The 14,485-nt window shown below is 42.8% G+C and overlaps 1 protein-coding gene across 3 annotated transcripts in view; it reads left to right on the top strand.

Moving 5' to 3' along the window:
* FNIP1 (folliculin interacting protein 1) overlaps positions 1-14,485 on the top strand; it is a 97,939-nt gene that overhangs the window by 18,689 nt on the left and 64,765 nt on the right. Inside the window, exon 1 of one of the 3 annotated variants that reach the window (XM_066591134.1) lies at positions 12,650-12,701. The exons of the other annotated variants lie outside the window; for them this stretch is intronic. Coding sequence (XP_066447231.1) covers positions 12,691-12,701 — 11 coding nt within the window. The 5' untranslated portion in view covers positions 12,650-12,690. Of the gene's footprint in view, positions 1-12,649; positions 12,702-14,485 lie in introns of those variants that run through there. 3 annotated transcript variants of the gene reach the window in all.

Raw genomic sequence — 14,485 nt, 5'->3', positions numbered from 1 at the left:
GAAAGAGAAGTGTACTTTCCTGCTGCCTACTGACTCTGATAAGACACCAGCGCACGTCTAATATAGCTGCATATAGTGTGGTATGTCCTGCCTGTTCTGAATGTGCGGAGAGGAAGTAATGTTTCTGGAAATCACCCCTACTTCTTACTCCACCGGAAAGTTCTGCTTTTGGAGACACTCAGAGTGTAAATAAAGAGCGCTGAGCTGTTCTGCTGCCGCCGAGCTCGCGGGCTCCAACATGGGCAACGTGTTACTTTTTACCATCAGTATCAGTGCGTTTAGTGCTTGTGTACGATGGCTCTCCCACTAATCTGATGCCAAGTCAACTGTACGGTTTTCAATTATTTGAATGTATAAGGAAATTGGTTTTATCAGACGTTCCTGAATCGGAGAATTCTTTTGGTGTGGTACAAGGCTAGAAGATAGCCGATGAGGAGCAGAAGACTAATTCGACACATGCCCCACCAGTTTGGGCACCAGAACGTGAAATCTACACCAGCTATGAACTGGCGTAGATTTCTGCCATAATTTATACCAGTTTTTGGCATAAAATTATAGTGTCTCAGGCCATGGGAAGCCATGCCCCATTTTTCTAAACTCCCACCTACTTTTAGAAAATAGATAAGTGAGGCACAGGGCAAAATTTGGAAATTTTGGTGCAACTGTTCCTTTTTTACACCAGTGCAAGTAGTTGAATAAATTCTCCCCAAAGACTATACTACTCTGATAAATTTATTTCCTGGCAGCGGGGACACCGTTGTGATCAACAAGCCATGGCCTCTACTTTTTTTTTATTTTTTTTTTTTAGCACTTCCCCTGAGGAGGACAACCTTTTAATTTTCTAGAGTGTACAATGCCATAACATTCCTTTTAAAGGTTTGTTCAGTTAGTACATTTTAATAATTAGTGCATGTGTGTTAAAATAACAAATTCAGTGTAACCTAACAGTCATCAGTCCCTCGGTCCATTCCACAACAACCACTGGGAGGACCACGGAGCTGCAGCAGTGGATCTCCAGGGATTCCATCTTCCTGCTCCTTTTAGGGTGCAGACGAACCAAACACGTACCTGAATTGATACGTCTTATGACTAAATTGAATGGACCTCATAAGTGGGTCAATCTGGTGTTCATTATGCCCTCTGAAATTTTCAGTTGATAGAATCATAGACTAGTAGAGTTGGAAGGGACCTCCAGGTTCATCAGGTCCAACCCCCTGCTCAGTGCAGGATTCACTAAATCATCCCAGACAGATATTTGTCCAGCCTTCCTTTGAACACTTACATTGAAGGAGAACTCACCACTTCCCGTGGTAACCTGTTCCACTCATTGATCACCCTCATGGTGAGAAAGTTTCTTCTAATATCTAATCTGTGTCTCCTCCCTTTCAGTTTCATACCATTGCTTCTAGTCTTTCCTTGTACAAATGAGAATAGGGATAATCCCTCTGTAGAGCTTCCCAAGGTCTTGCTGTGCTCCCAGTTTTTTTCTAATGTAGCCTCCAGTGCAGATGTGAATGTGGCCTTATATAGAGTAAACCGGATGTATGGCGTGATGTTTTTTAATAGAACATAGCAGGCTGCACTTGTTTTGTGTGTTTTTAAAACGAAGACGAAAAAAAGACCAGCACCCAGAAATAGATTTTCTTTTTCCAATGGAAATCAATGTTAACATGATCCAACTATATAGATGATCCGTCTGACTCTTTGCTGCAGTATGTGTGATGGGTTTGTAGTAGTCTGCAGCTGGATGATGTTCATTTCATCCCTTTGGCTGTTGGTATTGATGAGTTGTTGAGCAGTGGACATTGGCACTAATGACACGTGACGGCATCTTGCTGTGACCGGCACCATCTAATGTAACTCCCGTATTAAGGAGAGCTGAATGATTAGTAATTATCTAGTGGTACATTCTAGACTCCTGTGATCCCGTTCACCTCGCCGTCTCCTCTCTCTCACCCAGAGATACAACTGTCTCTTCCTGTTGCTTTGATGCATAGTTCTTCGTGGCCTAATTTCCTCAATAACACTTGTCTCGTGACGAATGAATCACCTTCCAACTTTGCAGGTCACATGTCAGACAGAATAGGAAGTTCTTAATGGCAGGTTCCTGAGATAATACTCATCGGCCGGCAGCGGCATGCTGCGCGACCTATTGTGTGCGGATGTGTCTGTAGATGTAATTCGATATATGATGCACTGTATGGTATATTTTATAGAACTCTCTTAAAGGATACATTTAGAGGTTCGTCCATTTTCAGAATTTATTTTTTCTCTGAAACACCAAATGAGCCCCTTTAAGAACACGGCCATTTTTTATTTTTTTTAATTTTTGTTTTCTTCTCGCTACTTTCAAAAAACTCATAACTTATTTTTCTGTAAGCATAGTCATCTGAGGGTTTGCTTTTCTTCCGCACAGGTCGTATTTTTCAATAGTAGTATTTAATGTACCATATAATGTACTGAAAATCTTTTTAAAATTTCCTAGTGATATGAAGTAGAAAAAAGCTCAATTTCTTTACACTGGTCAATCAGTAGGGTTGTGTGAAGGCTTGTCTTTTTGCAGGATGACCTGTAGTTTTCTCTTGGTACCATTTTGAGGTACCTATGACTATTCCATCAATTTTATTGAATTTTTATCTAGCAGTTAGGGTGACTAAGTTTTTAAGTGTGTTTTTTTTTTTTTTTTGCACTCGTGTCATTTTTTTCTTTTTCTAAACCGCTGCATAGGTGTAACGTTTTTCAGGTACTTTTACTAAAGGCCTCTCTTAGTTTTTATTAGATATTTATTTTCCTACGTGTGACCAAAATGCTTCACAAAAAAATTGGACAGCATTTTCCATAACTTAAAAATTTTTTTTTTTGCCAGACTCCTAATAACCACGCAATCACTAATGTATAACACGAACCTTCCACTCCAGTGAATCCCCATAATTCTCTTAGTTCAAGCCTCTTATAGGTCCTTTCCATCCAGGTATTCCAAAACTAAGCCAATATCCTTTTCCCCCCCATATACGATATAGGATTGTCTGTGGTTGATAAAGGTGACCCTGCTAGGCTCACATAGCCCTCTGGGCATTTGGGATGCATAACAGTTAAGTATTCAGTGTAACCCCTGAAGCGCTGGAACAATACCCTCCTTTCTAGAACAATTACTGCAGCTGTCATAACTGTGAATTAGTGGAGAACACTTCCAGGGGACGGCTGGGCCAGATCTCTGTAAGGTCCATCATAGCCCTCCTCATCTGCACGTAAGGTCTTCCTGTTTCCCAAGGCCATGGCATTTGAGGACAGCGGCAAACATTTATTTGGCATGGGCTCTTATTGTTAAATCTGATCTGGTCACAAGTGAGTGTTCTACATGGAACAAGCCAAAACAACTATTTTGCCAACATTAACAGTTGACATTTCATGCCCTAAACCCCAACCAAACAGGAGAACAGTAATAACATTAGGATACCGAGCACCAGACTACAGCGACAAGGGGTGTGTTTTTTTTCTTCTGTTCCTCATGGACTCCGCAGAATCTCTGAGCCGTAATAACAATGGGTAGACCTGTTATAATTATACTCCAACCATCCATCACCAGACATAGCAAGGAAAGACTTATGTTTTACTGATGTTGGAAAAAACAAAACTACGATAACCTGATATAAAAACAACTTCACCATTAACCCCTTAGTTACAGCCTATTTTGGGCCCTAAAGACTAAACTTTTTTTTTTTTTCATGGTGAATTGCAAGAGCTGTAACTTTTTGGATTTTCATAGTTGTTAGAATGTTTGTTTTATGCCAGAAGAGTTATATATATTAATGTCACCACTTCATATCTTGTTTTCGTAATAAGCTTCTATGTGTACATGAGGAATTACACTATTTCAAATCATTATATGACTTGAATCCTGTATCGATCACCATTTTCCCATCTGAAGGCTGTGTTGCTGGCTTTCACTAGTCTCTGAACCAGGAGTATTCTGCTGCTGTTCTGTCCTCTGTACACTGCACATGAAATAAACAGCAGATTCTGCTCCCGAACTGTCTGTAACACACACACCAGAGAAGTACTGAGCAGTGGAGATGTGATTCCAGTATACCAAATATAATAACTCTGACATGTTTTTTTTTTTTTTACCAATATTTACCAAATATTTCAAGCCATAACATTTTTATTTTTCTTCAGTAGGAGCTGTATGGGAACTTGCATTGCATGACAAGTTGTAGTTTTTATCGGTACAATTTTGGGATGCATGCGACTTTTTTGATCACTTGTGGGATAAAGAACATCATGATTTTTTATTTTTTTTATAGGGGGAAAAAAAAAGGGTTTTAGCCCCACATGGGCACATGCAATCATTTGATACCACGCTCTGATTAAACTCTGTCTATGCCATGAACTGAAGTGTGCCTGGCCTGGTCAGACACGGAGGTCTACACACGTCTGCCATAAAAGCCTGCAGCAGAAAACCCGCAGCAAATCCGCGCCCGACTGGTTGCATTTTTAATTGCTAATCAGCTTGGGGATTTAAGGTTTTTGTAATTTTAAGAGTTGAATTCCACAGTATAAATAGATATACTGCAGATTAAGAATGCACTACACCATCTCTACTGACAGTTAAAGGGGTTTTCCAGGGTTTGAAAAACCTTGAACGTTAGTTGTGTCTGGTATTAACTTCAGTAGAGCTGTGTTGCAATACAACACACAAACCTGTGGACAAGGGTGGCGCTATGTTTGGAAGAAAGCGGCCATGTTTTTCTAACCCTGAACACCTGCAGTATGGGGCTCACTCACATGGGCGTATGTTTACTGCGTATTAATACATGCAGCTAATGTGCGTATTTACTACGTATTTTAAACACCCTTGGACTATAATGGACATATTACGCACCAGAATAGGACATGCAGCGTTTATCCATGCCCGTAATATGTACGCAAGAAAGGGAAGGTCTGAATTGGCCAATGTAAATCAATGGCCTTTCGGGACTGCGTAATACGCAGCAAACGTTCGCCTGTGTGAGTGAGCCTTTATACCCTCGCTTTTCTTGTACACGTATTACAGGCCTGAGAATAAACGCCGCATGTCCTGTTTTGGTGCATGCATGCCCATTATAGGCTATGGGTCTTTACAATATGCATGTTATATGTCTTTTGCTGTATATTATGTGCATAATATGCAGCAAACACGCCAGTGTGAGTGATCGCGGATCGGGCGTTGTACCAGTTTTCGGCATTGCTTGGTGCCTACAGGCTGCTGATTAGTGGTGGGTGCATGTGGCCACTGGGCAGCATGGTTTGATTCTGCCACAGGGGTCATGTAATGATCGGTCAGTGCCCGGGTAGTTTACAGACTGCATGCTACCATAGGAGAAGGCACTAATCCCTCAAAGTGAGTCATGTTAGTGTTGGGGGGGCTGTGATAGGAAAAGACTCTCTTTGTAGACGGCCGATCTGCTGCATGGGAGGGCGCTGTATTCTACTGTAGACAGTCCAGCTAAATGGTTGTCTCAGCGTGGCTGATAAAAGCTCCATTGTGCCCCAGTACCAGCTGGTATTATGTGTGTCTGTTCATTTACAGTGCTGTGTGCGACGCCTGATTATAAGGAAATGCTAAATATTCGCTAGAATCAGGGTGAAGCCAAATAAAATTAATAAATAATAACAATAATAAAAATATATATATAATATCTTGATTTAAATCGGTTTTCCAGTTTTGTGTAGATTCATTTGGAACATTAGAACCTTGTAATCTTTTCCTCACAGTATCCAGGATCTCTGTTTCTTGACGTGTGTTGAACTTTTTTTTTTTTTAAAGCAGATTGTTTGTCTCAGGTAATTGCATTTATTCTATCGGTATCCATTTAGTCGGTTCCGACTCTCGGACACTTTATGGATCAGCCCTCTCCACACGGTTCTGCTTTCTACGGCTTCTTTCAGTTTATTCATTTGCATGTTGATGTCAGCTTTGATAGTACCAAACCGGTGCGTTCTTTAGAGACCAGGTCTCAGCTGTATACCAGCTGAGTGCTCCGTAAACACAGCAGGAGTATGCAGAAGACAGCGCTCCAGCTGTATTCTGCACACCCACTCGGAGCGCTCAGCTGTATACCAGCTGAATGCTCCGAGAAGACAACAGCTGTATGCAGAAGATAGCTGTCCCGCTTGTCTTTTGCATACAGCGTGAGCTTCATTTACACACTAAAGCAAAGTGAACGCTGTAAACTGTCACTCAAACTGCCGTTGGAGTGAATTTTTTAGCGATCATCTTGCCAGGTAAATGCACACAACGATTATCTTTGAGCGAATTCTGAGCGATAATCGTCTAAATGGGCCTGAATGTATTCCCTCACATTATATGACCGATGTATGAGAGTCTCTCATTTGTAATTTTGCCCTCCAATGAAAACTTTGGTTTGATGCAGTCTTAGGACTGTTTTGTTCATGATCTTGGCGGTCCAAGCGTTTCCTCCACAACCAAAGTTTAAAGGCATCTTCCTCTGGTCCGCTTTCTTCAATGTCCAACTTTCGCAGCCGTTAAGTTGTGGTTGGAGAGATGATTACATTGACTATCCAGCATTTTGTTGCAAAGCTTATGTCTATGTTTTACCGGATCTTATCCCTACTTAACGTTGCGCTGCAACCTAGAGCGATTAGGTATTACGTTTCAGGTTCTGATTCTCCATTGCAGTCGATTTTCCGAGGAAGATGAAGTCTTAAACTACTTTGACTTCTTCATTGTTGGTTTTGCGTTGTACATTATCCAGCTATTGTCATGATCTTAGTTTTCCTCATATTCAAGAGTAACTATCAATTTCTTAATGGGTCTTAGAATTGGAAGAACTTCCTTTATGGTGGCTCAGTGGTTAGCACTGTTGCCTTGCAGAAATCAGGTCCTGGGCTCAATTTCAACCAAGTTTGTATGTTCTCTACATTTCAGTATGGGTTTTCTCCCACACTCCAAAAGCCTATAGGTACGGTAGGTCAATACATATTGTGAGCCCTAATGGGGTTACAACCCAGCTTTAAGTGATGTATTATGCATGTCCTATACAAATAAAAGGTGATTATTCTTACTAAAGGGGCCATTTTGATAATGCAGAACTAAAGGGGATTATAGCCGCAAGTGGATGGAAGTTTCCAAAACTGCGCAAAACAGCCAGTTTGTCCATTGTGGTACTCCCAGCCACCATTGGCTGCAGCAGATAGGCATATATCTCATTTTCTTGGTTTGCTTACATCGCCATAGAAGGCTAGTGCAGTTGTCTTTGCTTGTTCTTCACTGCTACTCTTTAGACTGTTTACCCGGAGATCAGGGAGCGTCACGAGTGCTTTTCCTGCAGTGTCAGTTTATTTTTGTTCTCATGTTCAGTAATGATCACTCTGTGGTTTTACAGAAATGGTAGCAACCATCTATGTGTAAGACTTCCTCTTCTTTTCCGGCAAGCTGGGATAGAGGTCAGGACAGCACATGACTGTCAGCTCCATTATATTTAGCATTAGGACGGTCTGCGAGCCTCACCTACTGTGTAACAGCAGGGACTAGCAATGGGCTTGTTGAAAAGCGCTACTTGAAAATTGAATTTTAATTAACTACAATTTCATTTATAAACACAGGAAAAAAAATACTGATCACCGGACCACAAAGCGTCTTGAAGTTTTACCAAGAAGATGATTTCCTAATGCTTGTGCGATAACTTCTGAAGGGTCTTTTAAGCATTATGTAGGTCAACATTCAAGAGGTATTCCATCAAATCCATTTGTCATATCTGTAGAATATGCCATGATGGATGATCCACATGATGGATGATATCACTGCTGGGATCTCCAACCTTCGGGTCATTGTGGTGGTAAATTCTGCTACTGAAGCCATAAGAATGAGGAATATCGGGAGAATGCCTACCTGGAAATCAAACTGCTTGTCATTTTGTGCATTTTCTACAGATAGTACATACATTTTATTAGTTAGACTAGCTCTTTGAAGGGGTTGTCCCACAAAACTCTAATAACTTTCTGATTGTGGAGGTCAACCTTTGTAAGTGGGACTTATTGGAGATGGGGTGCTTGAGTACGTGTGACCACTGCTGCATTCATTTGGGGACCTTAAGGACCCTTGTTCTTATGATCAGTGGGGGTCCCAGCGGTCCGACCTCTACTAATTAGATAATTATCTCCTCTTTCAGCAGGATGATGTATCCTGCCACACTGCAAACATGATTCAGGAATGGTGTGATGAACATGAGCAAGAGTTCAAGGTGTTGACTTGGCCTCTTAATTCCCAAGATCTCCATCAGTTCCGGCATCAGTGATTGAGCTGTTTTTAACATCATCGTATACTGAAGATTTAAAAAACAACTGAACTTCTTGTGTTTCCACTATCTAATAAGCTAACTGATATCTTTTTTTGTGAGCGTTACTACTATAACCACAAATGCCATCTTGGTTTTGTTCAACTGAGGTCTGTCCTTCATGTCACTTAGGCCAATTCAATCTCTTGTGTGGTATAGCCACTTGCATCTGAAAACTTTAGAATTTGCCTATTTCTTACTGTGGAAGTAGCTAAAACTCTTGCACTTCCCTCACACAGGCGCTTTTTTTCCCGTGTTTACCGCAGCGTTTTCAGCTTCGCAGTAGAACGCTCCCGTTGTTCTCAATGGAGCCTCTCCGATAGGCACTCGATGAGTGGCACTGGAAAGCACCATGATTTTTAAGCAAAGTCTGTTCTATTTTTCGGCATTTAGAGCACCTCATCAATGATGGGGAGTGCTAAAAGCCAGGCCCAGATTGAAAGTAAATCGCGGCAAAGCTTCGCAATCAAAATCACAGCGCTCTGCTGAACGCCTGTGTAAGGGAGGCCTTAGGGTCTATTTACATAGGCCAGTTTAATGGTAACGTTCCAACCAAGTTTGTAACTGACAGTGAATGCAGTAAATCACACATGCAATTTTTTTCACTCTCTGTGCCTTCATTTATGTGCCCCATAATGTAGTTCATGGGCCTCAAAGTTGATGACCGTATCCCGTTAAACTGATAACTCTCACCTACATAGCTCTTTGGAGTGCTGAATCAGCCTATATCTCCTCCCTCCACTTTGTCTACCACTGCATCGGTGTGCTACATTCTAATGATTAACATCCTCCCGTCTCCAAAACTTATCCTATGCTGCACTAGTCCTCTGGAATGTGCTACCTTAGACAAACAGATGTATTCCAAATATCCACAGTTTTAAGCCTGCCTTAAAGATATATCTTTTTAGGCAGGCCTATCATATTCTCTAGTGTGAATCTTTTCCTCCCCTGCATCTACATTATTCCTTAAATCCTGACCCCCTTCATCTCACACTATTCTCCGCACTACTTACACCTTTTAGATCTATCTATGCAGAAGTACCAGCTGGGTGACTGTCTCATGCAATCTTATATGTAATTCCATCTTTTTTATAATTAGCACGTAATTTATCCATAGTAGATAGCCTGTCCCAGGACAGTGACTGTAATAGAACATGGATCCACTTACAGGCAGGAACTGCTTAGCACAGGAGCCATCAAGCATGGATCCCCTTGTGTGTGTTAGCGCCAACAACATGCTGTACATTCCTGTCCAGTGCTTTGATGTGTGCACAGTAAGCAGCAGGAGCCGCTGGGCATGGAAGCCAGTGAGAATCAACCCCTTTCCAGCTCTTCACCCCTTCCTGGTATCGCCCACATCACGCTGAATGGCGCTAAATGCAACAGGAGTGGCCAGCCAAAGGTTGGTGAAGTAGCTGAGTCAAAGTTAGTGTAGTGGCAGCTGCTGTCTGCCATCTTGCTGGGTGCAGGGCACAGTAGAGTGAGTTTGGATGAGACCGCTTCCTTCTCCCCGCTTTGCACCACAATGTGGGTGCTGACAGAGATGCCGATCCCTGTGACACTGGTGGGTGGCATGGCATCGTTCTCACTCAACCCCCGCCCTCTGCTTAAGACGTACGGGCCACAGCATTCTCTACACTATGAACAATTAGGTGTCAAGTTCCCCTCTATTTGCCTAAATATATAAAATGTCTTAGAGTGTAATTCGGTCTTCCAACCACATGATGGCAGTATTTTGGTTACAAACTGACACAGGACACACTAACGCATATATTTTAGACCCTGTAGATTATAAGCTCTTGTGAGAAGTGCCCTCGTGTCTTTTGGTAGTGCATGGCCTTCTGAATTGTAAAGTGCTGTGGAATACGTTGGCACCCTATAAGCCCGGGGTCACACGGGCGGATTTGAATTGCGGATTCTGCGATTGGCAGAGGATATGCGGTAATACGTGGGCATTGAAAGGCATGAACTTTCGCCAGTTCGCTCAGATGTGAAGGTAGGATGTGCGGATTCTGCGAATGGAAAAGAAAAATTGCAGCATGCTCTATTTTAGCGTGGATTCCACCTAAACTGCCTCCATTGAAGTCAACGGGTGCGAGTTTTCCGTCGTCCATACACAATTAACATTGCATATGAGTGTCGGAAATGCTCGCTACTTCATAGGAAAATAGGTGAGCTGGAATGCCGGCTGGAGAAGAGCGAGATCAATCTTCAGCACGGACGATACTGTGCACACGTGTACATGCCCCTAGAAAATGCTCTCATCCGAGAGCTTCCCTGACCATTTGCAGTTACTTTCTACGAATGATCGCAGGTCTTCTGCGTGTGGAATCCGACCTGTTCGCGTGAGCCCAGCCTAATCATGGTTTGGGAGTCACCACACGGGTTATAGTACCTACTCCAATATGGACCCGTAGGAACTTCATGTTGCATAGGGCCTTCATTAGCGGTGTTTAGACCGCTTCTTGTATTCTGGCAGGTCCATGGGTTCAAGCTCATCATGGGGAGATCCTGCTGAAATGAGATGTTATCACCATAGGTGCGGCGTAGAGAACCTTTTGCCGATGGCCCTTAGAACTCAATGTGCACTTGTTGATCAGCAGGTTCTTGCAGTCACCTGAGCTCTACTCCATTGCAGAAATAGGAAATGCAAGACAAGAAGCTCTAGCATCAAAAAAACAAACTTGTAACTAGAAAATGCAAACAACTAGCCAAAGAACATTTTCATTATTTAAAGGGAATATGTCACTGGGTTCATGCTGCCCGCACAGCAAACAGCTTGATCCCGGGACAGATATGCCCATTGCCCCCGTGTTTGTGCTGTTTTGAAATGCTGACTAAGCACATTTTGAAATTTCAAGTTTTTTGTTTAGAGGGAAATAACTGTCAGTTTATATGCTGTGAGCCCGCCTCCTTGACCCGGAACTCTGCGACTCAGGTCAAACTGAGAAGTGTGTTTCAGAAGATCACATGAGTGCAAGGGGCATACCTGTCTTGGGTTCATGCTGCCTTTAAAGGTGATATGTTCTCTTTAACTTCATTTATTAGTTTCCCTCAGCATGTCTTATCCTGCTAATGTAAAGCAATAGGAAATATATGGGGTAATGCTTTAGTGCCCAAATCATATACGGTAGCAATATTACCTGTAATGTTAACATATAACACTGCTACCAAAGGCAACTAGAAACTGAAGTGTCTCCTGAAAGTACCCAAGTCTTGTGTCCCAGGTTATGATGTGGGTCGTAAAGCTGGAAAGAGAACTATTCTACAACTCTACCATCCATAGATACACATCCCGGAAGTGTAACCTCTCCAAAAGACCACCTCTTTGAGAGGACCAGATTTTTCATTACACCATAATTTGTGCAGATTGTCCTCTTCTTCTTTGAGAAGACCACCTCCATAGAAGACCACTTTTCAATGCAATTTTTGGTGGTTGTCTCAGAGGTTCCAGTGTAGTTCTAGAATATTTTTTATTTACTCTAATATAACAATCTTATGCATGTTACTATATGTACATGTAATAAATTATATCCTGGTGGTTTTATATATTTCTATCTCCAGGCAGTGAACAAATATGTGGCTTGGTAGTAATTTTACGCCTGCTAGCTTCAGTCTCTGCCTGAACTGAAGAGAAAGCATTGCTGGGATTGGTTGGCAGTCATGCCTCACATCCAGGTGGCAAGCACTGACAGCTCCGTGTCAGATGGCAGCTGTCAGTGCCTGCTTTTCTGTTTGTCTGGCCTGCGACTCGGCAGCACTGACTGCAGGCATCCTGCTGCTCCCAAGAATGTCACCCATGAAGGTGGGGGATCAGCGAGGACAGGATTACGCCAAAGGCATCTTCATCTTGCAGCCCCCACACTTTGAGCGGTCTGACACTTTTTGGCTGAGGAGGTGCATAGTCACAGTTGCCAAGAGAACCTAGTCAGGTGGTTGAAGACACATGAGAGTCATTTAAGAAGCAAGCGAGCAGCTCAGCTGGCACACGGCATGGCTGCCTACAGTTGTGTCCCTGCTAATTAGCACAGTCCTGGGGTATCTGCATCCTACGCCGGAACCAAAGAAGAGCCGGACTTGTTTGCAGCCTCTCGAGATTCAATGGCCCTCGGTGCGAAAGCGAAGACTTTGCCGCCGGCAGCAGATGCTTCTCAGGTGGCTCTTTTGATCTGGATGGTGCTGTTCAAACACATCATGGATAGCGTATTGTTCGAGCTACAGCCCTCCGTTCACCGCATGCCGGCCTTTCTCGTTTGGTTGAATATAGCTTACTGCTATTTTTAACAGCTGCTCGATCGCTCTGCGGTTATTTCTTTCGAAAGATTTCAGGCAAAGGGGACGCTGCAAACACAAGATGCAGTCCAGGTAATAAAAAAGTAGCAGTGTGATTAGAAGTTCGTAATACCCTTTTGTATCATGTCACTTAGTGCCTCCATTGGGGCGTTTAAAAGGCTTTTGTCACTTTTTTTTGTATTTAACTAGTTCATTTCTAGATGATGAATTGTAACGAGCAAGAGTGTCAATTTTTCATATTCCATATATCCTTTTATATAATACAAACAGCTAAAATTGTAAATTTTTGTTTATTTTTGGAAATTTTAGTGTGCCTTTTTGTCAGAACAGAAGTTGCACGGCGTGGCTCGGCGCACAGAGGGAATATTAACCTACCAAGTAGATAAGCTGCTATGATCTATAAATACAGCCAGTGCGTAGATTCTTTAAAAATAGTCTTTGGATTCATCCATCAAAGAGAAGTGTCTCTAACCAAAGTAGCGCAGTCATAGATACTCCGCCGCTTTATCTCAGCTCGCCGAGGAACCGGGTTTTAAAAAGACTTCTGAGAAGTACAGGACACACTTGCCATTGAGTCAATATGGGCAGACTGTGATAACGCCGCCTCATGTGATCGCAGAAGATAATAGACAGCGACGCGCTTCTGGCTTTTACTCGGATACCTTGAAGGGTGTTCCAGCCAAAAATAGCAGATTCAAATGTTAATTTTTAAGATTTCCTACTATTTTGCTTTCTAAAAGTTGCCACCTAAGTTGGTGCAGAATGCCACACTGTGCAGGGATGGCATGCTTTTGCTTTCTGGATGATTCAGACTTGTTTCCATTGCTTTGTATTTTCTAGTTGACCATATTGAAGTGAGATACTGCAACCCTGCCCACATTGGTGGGTACTTTTGCTTTTCCATCGTTTTTGATGGCAAGAATAACTGCGCTTGCATTGGTATTGCTGGTTTTCTGTTAGTACATTGGAAACCCAGTCGGACCTTGCTAAAATCTGTCCGTGACCGTTGGGTTGTTGGAAACTGGAACACCTGTAAATGCATACCAGTCGTCAACATATTTGGAATATTTTTTTTTTTTTATGATAAAGTGCCTTTGGCCATTTATCTTGCCAATTGGTCAGCTCCTATGAGATGAGCCCCATAAACTAAAGTTATGGGCTTATAGGAGCTGGGCACGGAGTTTGGTGAAGTGACTCTCACACTTACCTGGTCCTTTCCTCACTCTCTGCTTGCAAAGCCCACTACTGCATGCATCCTGTGAACTACATAGGCACACGCTCATAACGAGAGAGCTGGTTCTTACATGAGCGCTTAGGTAGTCTGCAGGATGAATGCAGAAGGAACTCTGCAAGATATTAAAAAAGGAAAGGCCGGCTGCACACAGGGCAGATATGCATTGAGGAATCCGGAGCAGATATCCGCCTACAGATTCCGCTGCAATGACTGCCCATAGCATGCTATGGAAACACGGGCGGAAATCAATTGTGATTTTCCTGCTGGCAGAAAAAAAAAATCGCAGCATGCTCTATTTCTGTGCAAATTCCGCAAAGACTGCTTCCATTGAAGTTAATAGAAGCCGTCCGACCCGCGGGCCTTCCGCAATGACATTGCGGAAAGGTCGCGGATTCCACATCACCTAGAGATGACGCAGGGGAAGCCTGGATGTGAAAATAAATAATTGCACTGCGCATGTCTGACGGCTCACCGTGCGGACCATTTGCAGTACAGGAAAAAAGAAAATGTCAGGTATGCGCGGATGCCGCCTGGGCACACAGTCAGATTCCGCTGCGGCCGTGTGCAGCCGGCGATGACGGTTGCATCCCTAGATTCAGCACTTCAGCTCTTATAAGCTCCA

The sequence above is a fragment of the Eleutherodactylus coqui genome, chromosome 2 (genome assembly GCF_035609145.1).
Source record: "Eleutherodactylus coqui strain aEleCoq1 chromosome 2, aEleCoq1.hap1, whole genome shotgun sequence".
Classification (NCBI taxonomy): domain Eukaryota; kingdom Metazoa; phylum Chordata; class Amphibia; order Anura; family Eleutherodactylidae; genus Eleutherodactylus; species Eleutherodactylus coqui.
This window is presented reverse-complemented; position numbering and strand designations above follow the sequence as displayed.